The 25,237-nt window shown below is 43.2% G+C and overlaps 1 protein-coding gene across 1 annotated transcript in view; it reads left to right on the top strand.

The window, feature by feature from the left end:
- LOC105676396 (uncharacterized) overlaps positions 1–25,237 on the top strand; it is a 413,689-nt gene that overhangs the window by 275,130 nt on the left and 113,322 nt on the right. Inside the window, exon 7 of the mRNA XM_067351940.1 lies at positions 22,651–22,761. Within this exon, the coding sequence (XP_067208041.1) occupies positions 22,651–22,761 (111 nt within the window). The remainder of the gene's footprint in view (positions 1–22,650; positions 22,762–25,237) is intronic.

Here is a 25,237-nt window from a genome sequence, read left to right as displayed (position 1 = left end):
CACCGTGTTACGCCGATATGTATACAGATTTTTATGCATCGAATTTACATATAAAATATATACAATGCTCATTTTTTATTTTATTTCAATATTAATAATTGCATCGATTTCTAACATCTTTCGAATATCGTTCAAGTATGCGAGAAACGTATTCTCTATAGAAATTGCAGTTAAAATCGTGGGTATATCGACGAAATTTTCGTCGCGACGGATATCGTTATGGGCTAATTTGATTCAATGAATAACGAAACGCACGTGGTCCGGATAATCTTCCGCGCTCTGATCTGGCAGCGACACGTGCGCCAACAAGAAGTCGATGCTGCTTTACAAATCCGTGGTGAACGCTGAAGTTACGATGCTAAACTTTGTTAAATGTTTGTTATGGTGTCGCGTAAACAGTAATGAAATGTTTTGAGATATACTACACTATAAAACGGTCCGGCGAAAGTGGCGAATCATCTCTCGGCGGTCGCGAATGAAGGCAGACGGTCTATTATTGGTACGCTACGCTAAATGCTCACAAATAATTCGGTAACGAGTGACGCGCTGGCCCGCGCCGCGTCACGTTCTTTGATACTTGCATTTCTGTATTTCATACAACAATAAGTGCGATCGTAGCGACGGCAGTTCCACGAAGATCAGTGTGATTTCTGCGTGCAGCAGCTCCGTAAATTAACATCATCTTTATTGACTATTTTAACTTCCAATTACTATACGTTCGCTGCAAAGACCGTTTTATATCGGGCTTCGTATTTTCCAAGCGTGCTGTTATTTGCGTCTTTACGTTGCGTATTTGCAGAACTTAACGAAACACGGAGTGTCCGGTTCATCGTCTTCCTAGACATTTTATGAACTTCGTATTTCATAATTTAAATATATGGGGATCTATAATTAACTCGTTCTTGAAATGAGAAAATATAGTATTCTTTTCTTGGTATTTGCTCTTTTATTTTTAAATTATAGAAATGACAATGTTTAGCTTTGTTTCTAAATATACTACAAATATAAATAACTACAGAGAGTTTAATATATCATAAAATGATGGAAAAGTATATAAAGTGCAGATATTTACTCAGAAATTATTTGAAAAAATATAAAAAAAGTATCGACAATGTTCCGAGAATAAATTATGGATGAATTTAAATACGTGATTTTCGAACCGGCTATCGTATTAATATATAATTTGGCTTGGCTCCTCGTTTGGTAACGGTAGCTTTGCGAGATCGACGTGGACAACTGAACCCGTGTTCTCGGGACTGATCACGATGCGAAGTGACTTAAACTCGACACACGGACGCCGGCCGGAGCCGATCGACTGATCGAGAAGCCGCGTCAAGATAGACGCGCTTTGTAATAGGATTGATGCGGCCAGCTGGCACAAGCCTGAGAGATTTGTACCGAATCCTTTAAATAATGTTACCCAAACGAGTCCCGACAGGCCATGTGACGCCGATCTCGTACGATCAGCTGTCCATTCGAATTTTACGCCAAGTTCGCCGTTCAGAGATTAATGTTCTACCGAATAATCCTCTGCTACGTCGAGAAATACCAAAATGCTACCGCGAATAATATCGATGTCTAATTGTGGCATTTTACATAACCGTGATATCAATACTTTGGAATGAAAAACCAATATTTTTATTTACTAAGAAAGTAGATCAAATGTTCTATAATTATTATATGACGTTACCTTCCTTTTACTTTTGCTAATAATAAATGTGTGACATAATTCGAAGAATTGATGCAAAATTTTAAATTTAGATCTCATGAAGCAATAGACTATTTGTCAGATATTGTAAATTTTGAGCCAAAAATTTCAGTAATCTTAAAAATATAAAGAGCTAATGTATTCGGATATTAAAAAACGATAGATTTATTAGAAGCACGATTTAAAAAATTTTGTGAACAATTGTGAAACATGATTATTCATCAAATATTAATTCAGAGAAGAATTCGCGGACCTAATTTACTCCACAATCCGAACTATGCTATATCTTTCGGTCGTAAGCAGAATATTCGAGCAGCACTCGGTGCGACCAGGTGCGACCAGGACTGGGAGGCACTCTGGACCAACTGCGATATGAACGGCAGGACGTAGGAATGGCAGGATGCCAGGATAGCAGTCAGCTTCGAGTCACGTACATAACAAATGATTGCGGGCTGACCGAGCGCGAGAAGGGGGACCGAGAGCAGAATGAAGAAGAGAGACGCGCGCGAGCGCGGACGCTCCACGATCTGTTGGTGGTCCGATGCTCCGGGCGTCGCATCGTTTGTCAAGCCGTCGATATGCCGATCCCGCGGCACGATTACCATATTTTAACGCCAGCGTTATTGGTTCGCCACCGGCTACCGGAATATTAAAAGGCGCGGCTGTGCACGAGGCGCGATCTGTTCTCCGCTCCGTGGATCTCGCTTTGAATAGATAAGCGCAGAATCGGTAGCGAGCGTAATGATCCTCGGTATCGCGCTGGAATGCGCGATTAAGATTTAACGATTCGCGAGGAATGAATTATATGACACCATATATTTTTATTATCATCACATTATTTACATCACGGACGGACGGCTCCGTCTTTTTATCACTGACCGTTCATTAACATAACATTTATGCGACAATTCGCTGAATCTAAATGAAATCAGATTGTGCGTCAAGGGTGATCTATGCGACACTCCGTGATTTCTGCCACTGACTCGATTACTCGGAATCAAATTAAGAAATTGACATCGTTTCCTGGCGTCGTGCGGCCAAGTGCCGGATACAGCGCGCCGTTTTTGATTTCCGGCGAAATCCGTGGCTCGAGTAGGCGAGAGACGAGGCGAGGGAACGTGAGAGTAGAACGCGCCTCGGGCCGGCACCCGGGGGGGATGAGTAGTCAATTTCCTTTCAGCGACACCGGTGACATCGGCGAAGGTGACGGGACCATTTATAACGGGCGCTAATAGATCCCCGGTAAGCCGGCGTGAGGCCGTTTTACAGGTTTTCCGTCAACATCGAAATACATCAGAGGTATAGCCGGCCGCATCGCCCGGCGACTAATGGTCGTCGACGTCTACCTCGACGTGTCCTTGTCGCCGGGACGCGCAAGTGACGACGTCGGACGGCGGCGGCACCCCGATTCGAGAATCGTTCTCAACTTGATAAATCGACGATATCCGAAAAATTTGTCGTGCCCCACCCCGTTCAGCTTTCACGGGCCATTGAAACGTTAAATGCCGTGAATCGGGAGGAATCTGTTTTCCCTCCTCGAACGAAAGTTTCCAAAGTGAAACGAGAACGCGAAGAAACTCTGCGCCTTGCGAATAAAAGAACAATTTACATAACTTTTTTCTAAATTTTGACATTCCGGCATTTATCGACGAATATTAATATCGCATTATTGTGGGATATTTTTAATTAATTTGTATACGAGACTTTAATTACTTTATACAAATCACGCTAAATTAATATTCACCGGAACGGACTCGAAATTATACCATGCTACATTATAGTAACACCATCTTGCTCGTATCCAGCGGCTATACACGATTAATCTAAGCCAATCGAAGTCTTTTTCTCGCAGGAGGCAGACTCGTATCCGTTCGAACACGATCAGAAATCATTCGCGTCCTGCTGGCTAGTAAATGGCCCGGTCCGCTAAAGTTGAGCGGCATTGACAGGAGATTGGAATCATCGACTCGGCATCCGTTGCACCGCTCGGCGATCAGATATGTCGAACTCACACACGACATAACAGCCGCGGAGTGCATACGTGCAACCCGTCGCGAGAAGGTGCTGGTATGAAATTTAAGACACTCGCTTGGTCGGATCTTCGTTATTCTTCGCGGTAAACGCTGGCAGCATGATTCATGGTATACCGGCCGTAATAATTCGTCATGACTTCTGCTCATTCGTCATTTGACGGGGAAACGTTCAACGTCGATGCGCAAGCACCCGAGACGTTCACGAAATAACGTGACTTTCTATCAGTCACTGTGATTACAATGCAAAATGAGGAGCGCGGTATAAATTCGCTCCGCTCGACTATGAAAATTTCTCAGCGTGTGATAAATATATGATAAAAATATTGCATCAAATCGTTTCTACATTTTCTATTTAAATCTAATGAACTGAAAGCCGTGACTTTCGTCAAATACGAAATGCATCGATGGCAAATTCGAGACCGAGTAGAGTTTTAATCTTGAAGATTCGGAACTGACGGCTGGCACAGAAATAATTATGGGTGCAGTAAAATCTAATAGGGGGGAAGGGTTCGATGAATCTTTCGACCGCGCTTCATCAGCATCGAATTCGTACGAGGAGCAGAGAGGGACTGGTCCCTGATTGCCCGCAAACGAAGTAGACGGCCGATTTCCGCTTACGAGTGGAAGTAATTTGGAGTGTAAGGAATTTCGGACCACCAAAGGTGACCACCGTCGATCGGCTGAATGGAATCCGTTGTGGCCACTTCGCTCGTCGATCGAGGAGCGTCAGCGTCAGGAGGATCGGAGACTCATCTCCGTGCACTCGACTCAAGTATCGACGACTCACTATAATAATCTGACAGGCCTCGATCTCGTGCTCCAAGATTTCTTGTATCCACGCAGGGATGCTTCTCTTCGTCTTCTCTCGGCTCTTGTATAAACAGCGCGGTATTTTGATTTGAAGAAAAATAGTAATCGTTCCTCGTGGGTGCATGCAAATATATCGTTAAACAGAAAAAATACACGACGGATTTATTCTTTGAAAACCAAAGAAAGGAAAATTATTTGTTATAAATTAAGTTATAATGAAAACCGTATATACATCTTTTCAACGCCAAAGAATACAGTGTCGTAGATTCGACTCGATGTCTCGCATGTTTTCACGTGAAGAATAATATTGCTTAATCATTGCCCCATAGAACCTGTCCGAACATCGTGTCTCAAGGGTCAATATACTGAAGAAAAAAATAACTAGGATCTTTTCCGTTAAATTGGCGATTATACGCTCGGTTTGACTAAATTGGAAATTTTCTACTCTTTTTTATCGTCTACTCAGACAGTTTTGTTCCAGTTAGCACACAAATTTCTTGTCGCATCGAATATACATAAAAGGCTATTGTCGTAGATTATATAATAGATATTTCAAAATTCAGTAAAGAAAGGATCTGATTTGTTATTACACATGCGATTACGAAGTACAATTTATTGAAATTATAAATAATGATCGTCTTTAAATGCTTAACGCCAAATTAAAAAGGATAAATGACAGTTTATATCGTGTGTAAATATTCGTTACGTATTTCACATCCATTATTTTCTTCCCGCGAATGTCCTGCTACGTAGCTTCGATACGATCTGGCTCGAGTAAATGGAGAGCCGAGTTACTCTTCTTCTGGCAACAACGTCTTAAGCTGCTTGGGTGCATTGTTGCTGCTAATGGGCCTGCAGCCACTTCGCGGCTACCGCTTGCAGCCTAATTATGATTTATAGTCCTCGTACCTACAGCGCATTGGGCATCGAACACTCTCTCTGACCATGGTAACCCCGTAATCGTTGTCCTCCTACCAGTGTCCACAGGTTATTTCCAGCTATAGTCAAGGTTGTTCTGCGTCTTCGAAAGCGCGGGCATCAATAATATCGAATCGTGAAATACATTTATTTTTCTTTATTAAGATGATCAATATATTATGTCGCCGCATTAACTCCTAATTTGTGTCATAAACAAATAACGTAGCAATACACTTTAATTATTACTTTTTAATGCATTTTACAAATTTTATTTACTTTTTACTTGAGATACTTTAGTCAATTTTTTAAATTAATGCTTTAAGAAGGGCCGGAAATCCTTGCCAAACCAATTTTGAAGAATCGGCTGTGTCGATGCATGACAATGCATCCCCCGCACACTCACGTGCGTGTTCCATGTTCGATTTAGTACACGAATACTGCTAACGATGCCTACATAATAGAAACACGAGTCAACGTGTCGTGGGCGACATCCTCTAACATAACCGATCGGAGCTGGTTCGTGACCCGGACGAAAGGTTTTTGTTAGGATAGGGCGGGCAGAAATAGAAGGAAAGGGCGGGAGAACTGTAGGCAGATTTCAATATTTATAACTTATTGTCTCTCAAACTTATTGACCCCACCAAGGAGATCCCCCAGAAACGCCAGACGAATTTTATATGTCCTTGTGTGAACTCGTTCTTCTTGCCGAGTTCTCACTTTCACTTGACGAAGTTAGTCCCTTGACATCGGATCGTATTTCTTGTTAGATGCCGGCAAGAAAGTTTCGGTCAGCCTTACTTGTGTTTAATTAGGAGCTTTTCGTTCCTGTGAATTATAATACAATTGTTTCATTAGAGACGAGAATATTGATACAAATTTACTGCTTCGAATTTATTTTATTTTTTAAGATAATTGATGAATCAACGCCGATATAAAATGGGTCATGAAATGACGATACCAATTTGCATATTAACTTTTTTTTTCTTGTTCTTTGAATCATTATAGTCATCAATATTTTTGACATCTTATTACACTTTCAAATATCTGCATTGATTGTAGAATGAATGAAATATTTACGTGCATACTGCAATTGATTTCATCAATCAGCCATGGATTTTGAGATGGAAAGATCGAAGCATGCAAATGGAAACAGCGGAGAGGAATGGAACGGGAAAGGTAGCGAGTACCAAGAAGTCGAGGCCAGTCGTGGTACCACCGAACCAACCGTGTGATGTATGTCCCCGTCTTGTCGTCCGAGTCCGCATCAAGTTTATATCGCGGTAATCAAATCGCCCGACATAAATTTCGCTTATGCGCAGTTATGCGCGTAAAAGCGAGCACGGCGAAATTAGCCGAATCGAAAAGGAGGCGTAGCGAACTCGCGCGTTTGTGTGTGTGTGTGTATACGTGTGTGTCATGTGGCTTTACCTGCTCATCGTGAAATTAGCATGAAAGTCTTGTCGACAATTAATTGTTTAACAAAAATCGACTCATGTTGTGCGAATAAAAATATGTAGGTGATTGATGTCGATGATAAAATTATGAATTTTATTTATCGGGAATTTTAAATGATTACTAAAATTCGAATAAGGTATCGTTAAAATATTTTTTACTGCTTAAGATAATATTCCATCGTGTAAACCTAAGCTTGGCTAAAATAGCGTTTTTGGCAACAACGGGATACCGGTGGCTCTTAAAACATTTCTGATCTTCGTTCACTTTCCTATGTCGTCTGCTCTTTTCCCTTTCTTCTCCGCCGAGCTCGCTTCTTCGCCGTCGTTTCCCTCTCGCTTCGTTGCACGAGTGCAGCCCGTAAACGAGATAACGAGATCAAATTTATGGCACCAGATCCCCAACGAAAATATGATAATCGCGGCTAATGCCGAATACCGGGTAAGGACCGCAGTTCCGCGAGACAGGCGACGCAGGACAAGTGGGGACAATGATTTTGTCCTTTGCGTCTCCAATTGCTCTTTTCGAACCACTCAGAATCCTTATTACCGAACAAAGAGCTCAGCCACGCAAACACGATCAAGGTTTTCCAAACCTTCATCTTTCATAAAGGTTGTCTGCAGGATGTTGCAAAAGATACTTTCTGCCGTATTATTTATTTAAACTAGAATTTCATATATTCCGTCTCTTACTCAAAATATCGATAAATTATTTTTTAACGTTGAAAAAAATTATATCTTTCTTTCGGGAAAAAGAAAAATGTAATTTATTGAAAAGAACATGCTATATTGTCTGTACATCAATACAGCCATTTATCTAAAACTTTTTATTATTCTATTATTTCACGCTACAAATTAACCACTCCGGTCTCTTCAGATTTCGAAAGCGCAGCGTATATAAATTAATCCAAAATTTGTGTAAACAGGTTCTATCGCGCTGAATCGCGCCCATCAATCAGTGCGCGTTTCTCGTTCGTCGACAGCCTCTCTCGCGTTTCTCTCCCGATTTCTTTCCCTTTTCTTTTTCTTCTATCTTTCTTATTTTCTCATTCTCCCACACTTCTCGCTCTGGCTCGTCTCCCTTTCGTTTTTTAATATTGCCGTGTATTTTATATTTCTGAAATCCTATCTGATCCTCGCGGACTGATTTATATGCACGATGATACACGCGTGCCGCCACTGCCAACGAGTGGAGAGGCACCGAGAGAGAAGCCATCATATCTGAGGGAATCATCGGGCGGCACAAACAGAAAATAACTGGGTTACGTTTAGTTTTATTTGGCGTTGCTCGCGGGAGGGAGGGAGAGGGAGAGAGAAAGAGAGAGAGAGAAGAGAACGTAAAGGGCGGCGAGATATAGGAGAGAAAAGAGACGGTTGGTATGAGACGGGGACACGTTATTGTTCTTGGAATGATTCCAAATAAAGATTTCACCGCAGTTCACGATGTGTAGGAACCTGAATAATAAAATCCCGACGATGGCACCAGCCGCTGGCCCCGCGTTCAGTTCTGCTGCCGGTTGGCCGGCAGTCGCGCACACACAGGCGGCGGCGAAAGTGTAAAGGTCGCGTTGTTGTAACAAATTGTCCCGCTTGGATTTACTTCAGTCGGCCGCTTTCAAGATATCAAAACGAGAAACGATTATCCACGGCAGGCGTCCTACTTGGAATCAACTCCCTTTGTAAGCGCTTCTCTCCAACGCGCCCTTACACAAGACGTCCGTAATGTCACAAAATTTTCGGAGCTGCTACTTTCATGCGCGGTCGCGAGACCTCAGATACAGAAACGCGATAACACTCCGAAGTGTCTGCAATCGTTATCTTTGGCTGTCTTCGTAGCTTTCTCACAGGCCGCGTTTGAAAAAGCAAAACGCTCGTATTTTATATTTCGAGCGCTTCCACTCTTTTTCTTTCTTTTTTTCTGGGTTCGCGGCAAGAATACTTGGAATAATTTCGAAAGTGATCCGAGGAAGAGTCTCCCGCTAAGATGATCCAAGAGCGAGGCGTAGAATACCCTTGCAAACAACCTCGCCAGGTATAAAGGAGTCGTTCGTTATATCCAGTTGCTCTAGTTACCAGGCACGTGGGGGTTGCGGATGCCTGACCGTAAGAGGAACGTAAAAACAATGTATAATATCACCCGACCACTAGCCGAGAGGGTACCAAGCAGCGACGATGGCGACGGCGAGAGAGAGAGAGAGAGAGAGAGAGAGAGAGAGAGAGAGAGAGAGAGAGAGAGAGAGAGAGAGAGAGAGAGAGAGAGCGCGGGGGTGGGACGCGACGGAGGGCAAGGTGGGAGCACTCAATTCATCAAGGAGTCGACGGCACGTAATTTAAGACTGCTTTTAACTCTTGGGTGTCGCAATTTATGTGAGCTTCTTACAAAAGAATGGCGCTCTTTTCGCTCCCGTACACACTACCACGAGCCAACGAGCGGGCCATCGCCATCCGGAGCCCCCATCTACCTCTCGGTTACGGTGGCCTGTACCACCCCCTTTGGAAACCAACCCCTCCCTATTCGCCGGTTCCGACATCCTGAGATCCGCCGACGGCGCGCAACGATGCCACCGCGCTCGGGGAATGGTTTTCCGCCCGCGAGTGTGAGTGATGTTCGTATAGACGGAGTTTACTTTTTTCCCGACCAATTTGTCACAGATTAGGCGGGTTATAAATTCCGCCGCGTTACCGCCTCCGGCCCACCTCGCAATTAATGTTGTGTTCATTGGAACGCTGGTAAAACTCATCGCGCTACATTATTTGCTCTCTCACGTTCGAACGCATCGAGAAGATTGACTGAATTCATTATCTTAACCCGCGTTGCAATTGTTATTAATAAAAAATTATATAATAAGAAGAATAAGTTTTTTGATACAAAAATATTGAGCGATCGATCTTTTAACTTGAAAATAAAAAATATAATTTCTATAAAATCTGTACATTATGCAATTTTTGTAAATAGCTGCGTATGTGATAATCGAAGACTTCATCGCGCAAATTAACTTCTATGAACGCACTATTTATTAACGATCTCTTATCAAACTAATGCGCTATGATGGGGCTTAATTTACATCCGCGTGCTAAGGTGCGGCAGAAACGTAACGCGAGGAAAAGTGCACACCGACTCGTTCGTTTCTCGCCAGCGGATGGACATCGGCGAGAATTAATTGATCGTAATTCTCGCGAGGTCGTATACATAATTAACGAGCGGATATACCACCTGTACCTATGCGAGTTCGCCATCCTCCTTCAGCACGCATAGTGCGTGAACGGATCAAGTGGAGATTCCATTGGACCCCGCCGAGCCGCGCCCGGTAGCCGGTAAGAGGCGGCTCCGCTTCTCTGGACGTTATCAAATCATCGTTTGTTTACGCCTAATCCTTGAATTAATGATTAGGACACCCTTTCTACGTAGCATGATGCGACGGATCTTAAAGCTTGCCGCGCAGATGGTTTGTACCGGGTGTTCTTAGCGAAACGAACAGACCTTCGCAGATTTTTCTCATTCATATTGCAGCGCGATAACATATGTGGCATGAGATTTAAGTTATATTTAAAACGATAAATTCGCAAACGCTTTCTTTGAAGTTGCAGTGATATTCTTTCTTTTGCAGATATCTATGATTTCGTCAAAATTATTTCTCACATCACATTATCAGTTGGTTTAATTTCGCAATTATATTTATTGAAATTATTGAAAGTTGAAATGACTTATAAATTTTTTTACACGATCGCTTCTATTTATAGAAAGTTTATTTCGCACACACGAACGTCGGAATATTTTTGTAATCGATGTTCTTCTGGCGTGTGCAATCAACTTGATTTCAAATGATCTCGCATAATCACATGCTCACAACAACTTATGAATCATCGGAGCTTCCGTTTCTTTGGAACGTATATAAATAGACCTAAATGCTGCGAAATCAATGAACGACGCTGACGAACTCTCCACCCGTTACATCCTTCAAACTATACGTAGACTCGGTGGCCGGAATATATCCCCTTAATTATCCTATGTGTGCATTCTGAGTGTGAACTCTCCATTAATCATAGGAGAAGAGAAGGGTAGGTAGCCCGCGTTGCTATAGCCCGAGCGATTTTAATTCAGACTGGCCGCTCCATATGTATTCTACGGTGCCCACGGGATCATTAGTAACCTTAGGTGGACACCTCCGAGTCGTTCTTCATTCTGATGATGCTACTGCCTCGGTATCCGCCGATCCACGCCGTCATTGGCGAACTGAGCCGTCCCCGCGTCGATTCCAGCGCACAAATGCGCATTGGACAAGTCTCGGAGATCTTGAGAAAGGTTTAACATCAAGACCAAAGGAATAAAAGTTACTCTCTAAGTCGTACTTTTTACAATCTACATTTGTGAATAATATTTCTAAATTGTAATTTTTTTAATTATGATAAAAACAGCAAGAAGATTAATTTATTAATAACGACGGATATTTTAGTGATTATTTGCTACATTTTATGAAATACGTTATTTTATAATATAAAAACTGATATTTAACTCCAGCAGAAATAAACAGATACGTGCGACTATCGCTATAATTCACATTCTAGATAACTTGATTGGATCTGTATACAACGAAATGCGTTTTCCACGCATTTATCCTTCGGCAGATAGAGCACACTCATGTGCCACGGCATAACGACGATTTCATGGCGAAATAACATATAAAATGAATTGGCTATAAAATCCATAGCTAACCGGGCAACGCGGTCGAGTTATTCGTACTTCGGCTTTACGTTTGTAAATGCGTATATCCCATAACTTAACACCCTACCTACGCTGGACACCTTTCGTCTGTATATCGAAAATATATCAGTATAATCCATCTTAAAACCAGATCTTGCAACGGGTTCTCTGCAACACCAAAACGAATGCTACCTTGAGAATTTTCAATGAACCTGATAAATCACTCAAAAAGATTGTAATGCGTTTTTCGAAAGAGGGAGAGACAATAATGGAATCGTGTCGCATTTATATTTGCGTAATATAACCATCTATAGAATATTAAGAATAATTATAGAGTAACAATATATAATATATTTACGTTGTTCGATCATATTTCAAAGATTTCCAGATACATACACGTTTTTGAACAATTCTACATATGTTTCTTGGTCTTTATTTTTACCGCAATTTTAAAACTGCTTCATGATAAATTCAAATAGTGAATATAAAACATGAATTTACATTGTATTGATGACTGGAGCTTTCAATATACGGGATAAGTTAAATCTGACAATCTCTATTCGAATTTTCATTATGCATTATTCTATCCGTATTCAATCATATCACGGATTTATCGCCGCATCGATCTTTTACTATCCGTGTACATATCACACAGCCTCCAGCGACAACACCACGAAGGCACCGCGCGGCTCGATCGTCTCTTGCGGGATGGAAACGCGTAAAGTCCCAATATTCCCGCGCAATATCTGCCGAAGGCGGCTCGCCCTACGAGAGAAGGGATACGCTTAATGCGCTGCACGGTCCTCTCTTCAAGTCCGCATCGGCGACCACACGCGGATATAGCCGGAGGCGCTGAGCTGCCGTCGATACATCCTCGTCGATACGGACACGTGTTGCCCGACACCCCGCAATAGCCCCCGCGGCACCTCTCGGGCCTCTGGCCGACTCGTAAACATACAATGCACGCCGGGCCTTATGCGATATTATACGCAGCGCGGCCACGGCGCGTTATGCCCCGTAAGAACATTCAGCGCGCAGACGCAGGCTAAACGCATTCGTGACTTTTTAAAAATGTTGCGATTACGTCACGACACGCACAGTGCCCCGGGGCTAGCGGGGCCTCATTAGTCCGGCCGATCGGTCTTTGTTTCTTCAAGTCGCGGAAGAGGGTGGAAACAAAAGCGATCCGCGGGCGGTGAGATCAAAAGGTGCTCTCAGAAGTGTCCCCGACGACACGAAGCCGCTCTCGGAAGGTATACAGGGTGTCTGGTGACAGACGTGTTTGATGAACAAAGCGGGTATTCCACGTACCGATGTCTAAAATAAATTCCCTTTAACATTAATGTCGAAACGATAATATTTATAAACTCCAACGAAAGAGAGATTATTAAGTGAATTGGAATATTGCCTTTGGCGTAGCATTTTTGCGAATATAACTTTTATATCTCTCGTATCTTTTTTATATATCATACATTATGTATAGTGCGATCGTTTCAAAGGGCATATAACTAGCAGCGTAATATATTTGAGATACGTGGACAGGAAATGCGTAACGAACACATCTCGGGGATCATCAATAGAGATGCGTGGGCCTCGAACGCGAGGAGTAGTCCATATTCACGGGACAAAACGGTTTAAGAAGCTACCGATGCAAAAGATCATCAGGTGCAATGGTTCATTGACGCGTCGCAAGAGTTTTGCAAGGACGGCCGAAGGTTGTGCCCGCGGGCGAAATCTATATAATCGATTCTGATTGCATTGAAGCCCGGTAGTGGTGGCGTTGATTGGTGCATTCATAAATATCCATTAGCGGACAATGTCGGTAATGATCAAGCCTGCGGGCTACGCCCTGCCGGGCTGAAGGGCTTCTGGTAGCTCTTCTGGTAGCTTTCGTAGCCGAGAAACAAGACTCGATCGTAGCACGCCATCCGTCTGCATCTCGACGTTTCGTTCGCGGTTTTTTTTTACCCTTCCATAGGCGCACCTTTTTTCCTCCCAGCATCCTTTCTCTCTTTCGACTTGGTCGTCTCGTTGGAATGCCTGCCGGATGAACGCATTCGATTTCGGGCCATAATATATCGGGTGACCTTCGATCGGCGATGGGCGTAGAGAATGAGCAACGGTCGGACTTGGAGCCCAAGGCCAGCTTCGACGGGTGCATCGGTCGTCGACGTTCGAATTCAACTTAACGAATGTGAGATTACTGTTTTGTTAATCTTTTTAATATATCTTACAAGAGAGGGATATATATATATATATTTCAGATTGCGCCGAGATCACACGATAATTTTTTTCCAATGTGATTTCTCATCACTCTCTATCACATTACTGTGAATTTATTTATGCTTTTCAATAAAAACAAAAATTTTTATTATTTTAGAAATATAAAAGAAACGTTGTGATCACTTAAGACTACTGGAGATAAATTTGTCTTTGTGAAGTCAATTAAAAGTGGTGCTTGTTTTTAAAGGTACACAGCCGCGATAAAATATCAATGCATCGTATCGAGTGAGAGAGAGAGAGAGATCGACTAGGAATAGAATCAGATTTATGATCGCAGCTCAATCAGATTCTCCACATAAAACTGGTTATATCGTTTGTACCAATTAGAAAACTCGTTTCCGCCGTACCGACACAGATAGCGGCCGTGATCGTTTCTGATCTTGATCCACAATTAGTTCCGCCGTTGGCTTGCTAATGCTTTAGCTCGTTAAAATTTATCCCATTTTTATGCGATAAGCACTTTACTGTGCTTTACTATAACCACTGTCTGATCCTTCGGATAAACTCGACAGTTTATATTCTCTCAAAGAAGCGGATGTATTTTTCGGCGATCTTTTTCGCGTTATCTCATCTCGCTCTTTTGTGGAAAGAGCCAAAAGCCAGTTTTACGGCTGCGTACATCTAGCCTCGGAAGATCGTCACGCTCCAGCTTTTATGCATGACATAATTCCCAACAGAAATAAGAAAAAAATCACATTGCTCGATCGGCTTGCGTATCTTCGAACGAATAGGTATGCACATTAATCGAAGATTACGCATGCCGTTCCTCGAGCGATCGTATGAGCGATCATAAAAGTTTACACGCGCAATTAATAATTTATAGATTTTTCAATTATATTAAATAAGCTTTCGAATTCTATAAAAAAAAAAAATGCAATAATAAACGTAACAAAAATAGAAACAATAGATAACACTTTCACATGTGTTTCCGTAGAAAAAGTTTTAATCCCGCGGTCGATCGATACGGATGCTTCAAGACCGAGCATTGGCGCGAAACGCGTGAATTGATCGGGCGAGGGAGATTTTCAGGTCCGCTAGATGAGAAAACCAGTCTTTCGATAGTTCTGACCCCTTCCCGCATCGCGCATCGCTATCCCCTCTAATCTGGCGAGGCACAAATCCACACATACACACACCCACCCATCCACACGCGCAGTACACGCGTGAACCTGCAACTACGGCGGGTACGCACACGTGAGGCCCGGCTCCGACAATGGGGGAGTTACCTGTTGAGCATACAGACAGGTGACACCCCACGTCTTTTATTCCGTATATCCGTTGCGTCGTATTTTATCGGTCGGAAAGTTTGATTTCTCGTAGCAACGGCGGAGGCTACAATAAAAATACATCGCCGGCTCCCACGCCGATCAGCAGTCAAGAGCGAGGCCGGATTACTTTCATAAATTTTCCCCCACTGGCGCGGCCGCATTCGTCGATCGCGCATCGCCGAGGATGAGTAATCCGGAGATGGCATTGTACGCGGTGCCCTACACATGTGTATCGCGCTCGCCTTGGCTGATCGAAGAAGAGCTTCGGGAAGTCGGCGGAAAGCACAAAAAATTACACCCTCGGTGAACTGTGTTGCGCCTGGAAATAGGCGGAGCGTGATTCTCGATAGCATTAAGGACTTACGTTTTCCCATTTTCACACAATTCAATACGCGTTTACGGTGCGATAGTTTTGTAACACCAATTTCCATAATCGGGAAACTGTTTCTATTTTACCGTGCCTAACTTTTCAATATAGATCAGTTTTGTTTTTTGACGGATACACATGACGGCAATTAAAATTTAAAATTTAGTGTGTTATACGTCGAAGGGGTTGACTAGACTGGTATATCCACGGGCGGGCGGTTTCGATTCCGAAGATTCCCGTGGATTTAGCATACTCGTTCAAAGTGTACCACCGCGGTGCGTATAAATTAGAATCAATCAACCTGACTTTTCCAAACTTTCTCCAGATTAGCATCACGTCCGGCAGTTATAATTTGTGTGTGACCCCTGCTGCGGCTCGAACTGCGTCGGGGGGGAGTATTCCGAGCCCTTCTGGCCGAAACGTCACGTGGACAGTACCCTTGTCAATATCGATACACATGCTCGGACCCTACATATTGGAATACCCCACAAAATTGGAGTCAAACTTCTCACGGATGCCAGTCGAGAACCAAATTAAAATCCTGTCAGAATAATAATACCGTGCTAATGTTCCTTTGAAATTCGAGATCTTCGCTCACGCGCCTCAGATAGATTCCTGTCATAATTCGCTTTAACAAAGTAAGAATTATTACATCGAAAAATTATAACTACATTATTTAACAAATGAAAACTTTATGTGAAAACTGTTCTATTTAAAATTATCCACTAAAAAAATATAGATAAATGACACGAGTGGCTAATTAATGTGCGTAAAAATAGAATTATATTATTTTCAGTAATTACAAGAGAATAAATATAAGTCTGTAATTATTAAATGATATGCCTTGTCTCTACATAAAAGTGTTTTTAATATTTTTAATTGGTGTCTGTCGATGGGGAAAATCTCTCGTTCTCTGTCCGAGAACGTTAAAAGTTACAGACGTGCTTCGTATAATCCATCTCGCTGTTGCACTTCCGGGAGATGCCGCGTGCGGCAATCTTCCCCAGCGGCAACGTCGAGATTCTTTCTCGAAACGATCGGTATACGTACGGTTGGCGATAAAGCCGTATGGCGGTGCTCCATATATTACACGGATCGTAATCGGTCGTATAGAGATTACGGGCGAGACCGTGTAACCCGTGCGCGGCTCCTTTCCGAGACTATACCGGGTGTACCGATCCTTACTTAACGATTTAGCAGAGCGCCGTTTCCCACATCGGCATTCAGATTTGATGCCCGTACAAGCGGCTCCTTTTTAGGATTTATATTAAATTAATTAATGAACTTGACAATTTAACAGCCAGGTTTCTCTCGTATCCGTATCTTTTATGTTACAACAGCTGTTTCAAGAATACATAAATTCAATATGATTAGGAAATGCATCCTCAGATTAAAAATTATTTTATAAAATACTTTTATACTAATATTTAATATTTGATTCGTACAATATTAAACAGCGCTAAATAAGAATTCTGGCAATGTAAATTAAAAGATGTCTGATTATTTGAATTAATCGATACTGCGGTAAATATATATATATATATAAATATAGCAACATCTTAAGATCGAAATATATTATCTTAATAAAAGTATTGTACACGTAAATGGAGTAAGAGAGAGAGAGAGAGAGAGAGAGAGAGAGAGAGAGAGAGAGAGAGAGAGAGAGAGAGAGCATAATGTCACAAGAAAAAGAACATATCACACAAAAAATCTGATTAGTCAGATTTCTGTACATGTAATCGAATAGGAAAATTGATGGTATAAATTTTGCGGCAGAAGCATCCAAGAAGGGGGGGCGCACGTCGAAGAACGGAAATCCGCGCTTCCTCCCGCGTCATCCACGAGACGATCAAAGTTCAACCTCCATAATCTGGCCTAATCATGGCCCGGTGCCCCCGCGTCTCGACTCGCTAACTTCTGTGACGTGTGCCAAGTCGCGGCGGGTTGCGCGGATCCCGAAGAAGAGGGCGGGGTGATAGAACGTAGGATGCAGGGGAGAGCAAGAGGTGGTATCAGTATCGCTCCGAGTAGGTTGCCAGGCGGGAATAAACCGTTTATCCCATATTATAATTAGTTAAATTCTTCGGGACGTGGAGGTGTCTTTACACGTCACTCAGCCCACTTCGCTTCCAGGCTCATCCACCCTCTCGCTCCACCCCTTACAGCCCCCCTTGCCCACCCCAGCCTCCTTCTTCCTTCGTTCTCCTTCCTCGCCACGACAGAGACGAGCCAGCCGTCCCGACTTAAGTCGTTCACCCGCCTCAGTCGCGCGCGCGAGAGGTACGTAAGATATTAAACTATCTGAAAATTAGTTAAGTCTTGTTTAAAAGTTAGCCGACCAGCCGGGCAAGTATTGGCCGCGGGCTAACGACAAAGAAAATCGACAGCGAGCATCTTCGTCATGAAAGAGTTGATTCGTGCTCGAGAACGATACTATATAGAATTGATTTTTATTTCTAATTATGAGAATTCATCGGTTGATCTGATGCTCACTTTTCTGTGGTCTAATGAGGAAAAGTAGCTTAAAAGATTGTCCGCGAATATTTTATTTTCCATTGTCGCAATTTGATATATTTTTTTCTCATTAGTTTCAGAAAAGAGTATTCGCGAAAACAGCTAAACAAAGCTTGCTTATTACAGTCAGCGGATTAAGAAAAGTTTCTTAATCGGAGACTAAATATTCGCGTTAACAAGTGAATCTCGCGAGGAAGCTAAATGCGTTTGACACGTTAACGTCTGTTTTCTCGTCTTATACTCTTGCGGGAATCTGAAGGTGTACGTACGTCCCTTAAGGGCATGTTATAGTACTCTTCGAGCCACTTCAGATTCTCTCGCTCTGATACCTTCGCCCGTATCATTACCTACCCACCCTCGAACGAACTGATGTGTACTTGTATCCTTGTGGTACAAACGTTTCTCTCCCAACGACGGCGCGCGTCGATGCGAGTTGAATAAAACGTATATTTAAAATTTCTCTGAATATATCTCGGTTTCTGCCCCAGGTGCGTTATATGGACACATGGAGAGTTCCTGTGTTAACATAAACATTGTAATTTGTCTAATGGATGTGATAAGAATATTATTATTTGTTCCTACTCAACGTCATAAATTATGCATGCACTGGCATTTGTATATGTTACAGCAGCTAGGACTACAGATACAAGAGTCACCGGCGCGTACCAACGTGAAACTTCGAACTCGGTTTGAGGTTGAGTATACGGCAGAAAGCCTAGGATTTACTTAACTCTTTAAGTAACTAATTTCCCAACATCGCATGTCCATGATCGCTTTGGATAATTTCCAAGAAACTCTCGGTTTCAAACTCGTGTAATTTTTGCCGATTTCTAATTTCCATAATCAGGCTAATGAATAGCGGCGTGCTGCCGCAACTCGACGACTCGCCCGACAATCAGCCACCAAGAAATGATGATATACTTTTCACTCGTGAATGCATTTCAAAGGCCGTTTTCGCGCACTACTGGCAGGCAGCGATTGTTGCTGATCCGAATGATTCGGCGAAAGGCAGAGTGTCTCAGTCCCACCATCTTCCTGCCCTCCCATCCACGCCCTATTCCATCGACGTCAGGCCGCCATAACTCGACCGAGCGAAACAGAACAGAGCGACTCGCCGTGGCGGAATCTGTGTGTGGCCACGAAGGCATGTATAAATACGCGAAGAGAGCCGCGTATAACAAGTTATGGCAGATAAATTTATAGCATCTCCAGTGAAACGCCATTACTTTAAATGCACCCCTCTACTCGGGCAAGAGAAAGAGAACGAGAGAGAGGGAGAGTCATCTTCTTCGACCGCACGATTCTTCCATCTCTCTCCCTCGACCGCCCTTCCGCGAGAACAAAACGGTCTCTATCGGCTTTTACGATTTTTAAATAACTCGCGTGAACACTTTTGACGTTGCGGTGTTACAGCAGCACGTGGCCGTGCGTCTCACGCTTTTGTCTCACGCTCGGCCGTTTCAATTTCTCAGTGGTTGGTTAAAACGGATTAATAACGTACGCGGTTTTTACACGCACAGATAATAAAGCAATTAATCTTCTAACCGGTTTATTCATATGTCAATTAGCACCTTGTGACATCCTTCTCTCAACAAGTATGTGTAATCTCAGAAAATCTTTTAAAATCTTACAATATTTATTTGATCAGAACATTTATTTTATTTGGCATCCGGTATTACAGTATTGAGTTATTGTAATCTTTTTAATTAATAATCTAATTGATTAATATGTCTTGTAAAAATGTATTACATATTATTGGAGAAATTGTCAAAGTAGCAATGATATATCAGACGCGCATGATGCGAATATGCGTCGTGTTATGAAATACATTCATACATTGGTCAATTAATCCATAATTTTTAATCAATTAATCACGATAACCTTTGTATATCCTTTAACGCGGCGTGATAATCACACATAAATTTTTACTGTCATTCAAAATGCTAATAATGAGAATTTTTAGGCGATTACAGTAAATCGCTTTATTAATTCTTTATCATTATCGTATAACTCGTATTTATCGTATCTTATTTGTATCTAATGATGCGATATTTCGTGGGTAAAAAAGGAGCGTGAAAAAATTCGTCGAAGGCGAAGCCGAGAGTCTCCTAGAGCACGCGATTACCGGAAGCCGATTGACAGAATGACGTCGGCCCGATATCGATCGCGACGCGACCTGTAAGAACAAGGGTCTGACCACGGTGGGCCTTCTTCATGGCCGTTGTACGGTGTGCCCTATAAGAAGTGATCGTTACTGCACGCCGCCCTATAATCTACACGGGCTAATGACGTCCATTACGTTACTGCGCGCCTCGGCCGCGCTTCGGACCGCTCGCGTCGTCCACTCGCTTGGCCACGGTCCCGATACGCGATTCTGGCGCGATGACTCTCGCCACGGCCGTGCAGAACACACGGAAACACTCGCGGAACACGCAGACACGCAGGGCGGCAGGCCAGTGAGCCATTTATACAGTTGCAGATTGCGCGGCGCTGTGGATTTTGCTACGCACCCCGCCTCGACTGCTCTTGCATTTTATTAGCGATGCGTTCAGGAATTCGGCGTGCAAAATCGCTTTCTCCTACAGCCATTAGACTTTTGATACGCTTTAGAGATTAATAATAAAAATACTCGCATATTTTTTCACCGAATCTATCTCCGAAGTTGCGATTCCGAATGATTCTCGCAAATGAGACAAACTTGGAGACAAAATTGCGCAAAATTGATACAACTACAGTTCCTTCTTATTGTTAATTAAAATTAATGTTCAACCAAATTCAAGAACCGTTCGAGCATATTTAATTGAAAACTTTATTGAGTGATAAAACCTTTACTCAACGAGTGACGTTGCAATTAACCGCAAACAAGTAACTACAGATGACAGATTCATGTCGTTAAAGTAGGTCAGCCGGCATGCTGCGCGATCCGTTGCGCGACATTTGCAACTTTCCGAAAGGAAGGCATTTCTGCTTTGCTCTTCGTGCCGGTATGTCAGTATGCTCAGCTAGGCGTCAATAAAGCATAAATAGTTCGAAAGTTTGAGTTTATGCCCACGCACACGCGAGTACGTAAACCGGGCGCACGGTGCAAAGTATGCGCGGTCCCTTGAACTAGCGTAGTTTCGATGCGAGGCCGTATAACCGTAGCCGAGGAATTTATTCGAGTGCAGTAGATATCTATTATCTTGTCAAATCATCAAGCGAGAAAGACGCGCTCAGAATCAATCGTCGTGTGAAATTTTGTGTAAGCAAAAATATTGATAAAATTATATAAAAATGATTGAAAAAGACATAGTTATTGAACACGCTAGATGGCTAAAAGTAATTTGAAAACACGAGAATGTTGTAAAAGTTAACTGATTAAGCGAGTAATATTTTCTCCGAATACTTTTCGATAGTCGAAAGTGTCAAAGTGTGCGTGTGATTCGAGGCGAACATCAAACGGGCGAGAAACGCGGAAGAAAGTGCTTCCTGTACTTTGGCGCGCCGGTGGATGGGTTGCGGTGAAAGGTTGGATGTTAGACAGCCTGGAAGAGTCCTTCTAGGTGGGCCATTCCAGGCTGGCGGTATGGGTAAAACGGGCGCTGCATACGATACGCCTGTCTCCTCCTTGCCGATAAGTCGATGCGTGATTAGAGGGTGGCATTGTACTTTGAGGGTTACCCCCGCCTCTTCTCCGCACGTCTTCTTCCTCTTCCTCTTGCCATTCTGCCGGCAATAATTACAAGCGTGGCACGGGGAGGCACCTCTTTGAGCTTATCGATTACTCGGCATTAATAATTGCGCGCCGAGCCTCGTTGGCTGCGAATAATCGTCCTGATCTGCCATCCTCTCCTCGAAGATCCTGTTATAATATTATCATTATCGTTTAAACGTTAACTGCGTCAGGCGAAGTAAGCTGCTACTCGGAATACCTTCGTGAAGAATTTTCCTTGTGTTTATCCATTAATCGCGATATAATAACAGATTGAATCATTGAATATTTGATTGTATAATTTGGAGAAAAACACGCTGTTATAACTCGAAAGTCCGAGGATAATCTTAATAGGTATGGAGGGAAGTTCTTTAAGAATAAATCTTTAAGAATGCAGCACGTCAGCTGAAAATTCATCCGCTTTCGCGATCTTCGCCGCTTCCCCCATCTGATGTTTCGAGCCCTTACTGAGTTTTGGGGTAAATTTTACGGGTCAAAGTAAATCCGATCTTCAGAGGAAGTCGCGGGGCCGCGGTTATCGCTACAGGCGCAAAGAGAATTCCGGTTGCGCACGGATTCATTAAGTTTCATACCTATCATTAGCATTTGCAGTACTCGAGAAAACTATACGCTCGCCGATTCGCCAATGTCTTTTTCCGTTACAATGCTTTCGCAAGCATGGGAGCGAAGATTAATGGTGTTATTAATTTTATCAGGCTCGATTACCGATTTATTTATTGCGATCTAGTTTAGTGCCGCTCTTCGTAGAGACTAATTACCCAATAATATGTTTTGTGTTAATGATCGATGTCGAGAGAGCGTTACTGTGAAAGTCCATTTATCGAACGCTATTAGACACCCTTGCATCTACAGATCTTCATGTAAATTTCTGCTTTTCTTCGCAGTTCTCGAAGAGGAAATTCCAGCGGTAGCGAAGACTGCGCCGGAGGCCGAGCGTTTCGCTTTCACGATCGAAGATGTCGTGCTCGCCGGATCCACCCCGCAGGTGTCCCCAGGTAAGTCAAGTCTCACCCAAAAGATAGAGGATGAGAGAGAGAGAGAGAGAGAGAGAGAGAGAGAGAAAGAGAGAGAGAAAGCTCCGATAATAAAGCGGGATATATGCGGGAAGAAAGAGAGGAAAGGAGGGCGGGAGAGGGAAAGGGACAACGACACTCTGCCTCGCTCGCACTAAGAACATATCGATATCCGTGTAACGATATCGCGTGTGCCATCGAAACCGATAAATAACCGACGGTCCGACATAAATCCCGCCTTCGCTCCTTATAAATCCAGCAACGTACAGTAACGCGACGGACAGAGTTCCACGCGTTGCCCGCCGGATTTTACTAATTTTCTGTCGCGCGCGCGGATTCGCTGCGCGCCATCATCCGGCGAACAAAGGGAGATAAAGGGAGAGGATGCTTAAGCTTTGCAACTTGGTCCCCCCCCCCCCCCCCCTCTGCCCTCCCATCGTCCATTGAGCCTTCTCTCTCCTTTTTCTTCACCCCGGACCGATGATTCTTTCTCTTCGGACGGACTCAATCCTGCTGTCCTCGTCGCGCTTCCACGTCAGGCCACGTGTACGCGTAGGGAGTGGATGCACCGCAGCAATATATTTCTGGCATCCATTCCTCCTTTGCCTCGTTCATCCATTCATAATATGCATATGCTTTTGTCGTCCTGTCCCTGTTGGGCCCGTTTTTGTTGGGCCATTAGGGGCCCACGTATCAATTTTTCTTATGCCCGCAACGCCACCACCGCCGCCAAACCGCCGGCGCGCTCGACTCAGACGAGATCACCCTCCTTTAACGGTGCAAGGAGACGTAGATTTGCAACTCATGCATAGATCCTGCTATTACCGGATGCAAATTATCGTCGTCTCGTAGATTTCGAATAAAAAACCGTGGATAACGTTAATCTTCGCATATAGAAAATTATCTGTATGCAAGAATACGGGCATAATGGCACACGAAATATTTAAATTGAAGATTTAAATATCTTGCGCGATATTTGATTTCATAAAATTTACTCTACCATCAATCGCTTTTTTACTACCAAAATATAAAAAATTATTTCGATTGCGATATCATTATTTCTCAATATTTAAATAATTGTCTATTCAAAAATTCCGACAATATACAATTTTTCTTACAAAAAAACTTTGTCCTTAATTAATTCGGCACGTTTTGGTGCACAGAGCTGTGAAGAATTTACAGCGCGCTGTAGTTAATTTACGATTAAACTGCTTCCGTCACGCTCTTCGAAGGTCAGAACGAAAATTACGAAGGATGTCTATTGTTTAATCAAACCTGACACTTATTTTACAATTTTGGGACGATTTCTTGATACCCGGTTTTAGCCTCAAGTAACAGGTCAAAATCCGGAGCGCCAGGCTTTTAAGGAAAGCGTGTTCGACAGATCGATTCCTAAGAAGGGGACGATGATGAATCGAGTTTACCTCCGACTAGCGCAATTTTCTAATTGCTCCGGGTAATTAGGGGTTACCCGAAGGATCGTCTTCCACCGGGAGCTACCGGGAAAAATTACCTGGTAGACGTACCTTTCACTCCAATTCTTTACCACTTTCTCGACGTTCTGACCTTCGAAGAGCGTCACGGAAGCGGTTTAATCGTAAATTAACTGCGGCGCGCTGTAAATACTTCACAACTCTGTGCACTCTAAAACGTGCCCAATTAATTAAGAGTTTTTTTTTTTTAAAAAAAAGGTATAGACGCGTGACGTATCAATTTAAGCAAATTCTAATGATTATGCTGTGAAACATATTACGCCGATATTTATTACAATACTATATTATTATCCATAACATGTCTCACACGCGGAATTCAGAATCGTCTCAAAAATGACGAAACCTGTTATAAGAATTAAAATCGAGATTCTAGGACACCCGGTACAAAACCAGCTGCTAATTTATTTTATTTTCGAGCAAATTAGTAATGTTTTACTCCTGTCCCGTCTTAAGCGATTTTGGTGCGACTAAAAATGCAAAGGGTCGTGTCCGGGCGCGTGGAATTACCGACGCGAGGAAGCTCGCTCGAAATTCTCCTTATATCTTGAGTTTCGATCTCCCGAGACGAGAGACGTGATTGCGCTGCCTTATGAGTTTCTTTCTTTTTTTCTGCCTCCCGATCCTCCCGGGGGGGAGAACCAAACCAGTATCGATATCCTCGAGGCAAGGATCGTGGCATCACCGTCCTTCCCAGGGAAAGGCGAAACTTATAACCACGTAGAAAAGTAATGACTCTCAATAAACCATCGATCCGTGCGCTTGCATCGAGAACCCGTAGGACGTGTCGCATAAGGACTCAATATAACAGTCGGACGAGGAGGGGGAGGGAGAGGGGGGGGGGAAGCTGGAAGGCTTGCCGCGCCCAGGACCACGGGACCGGCTCGTAAAATAAATCGGTGACATCCTGGAAGGCTGGTTAGGCGATTTGTGTGATGGACAATGTTGCGGAGGAAGGACCGCTAGTA

This window comes from Linepithema humile, chromosome 3 (assembly GCF_040581485.1).
Source record: "Linepithema humile isolate Giens D197 chromosome 3, Lhum_UNIL_v1.0, whole genome shotgun sequence".
NCBI lineage: Eukaryota > Metazoa > Arthropoda > Insecta > Hymenoptera > Formicidae > Linepithema > Linepithema humile.
This window is presented reverse-complemented; position numbering and strand designations above follow the sequence as displayed.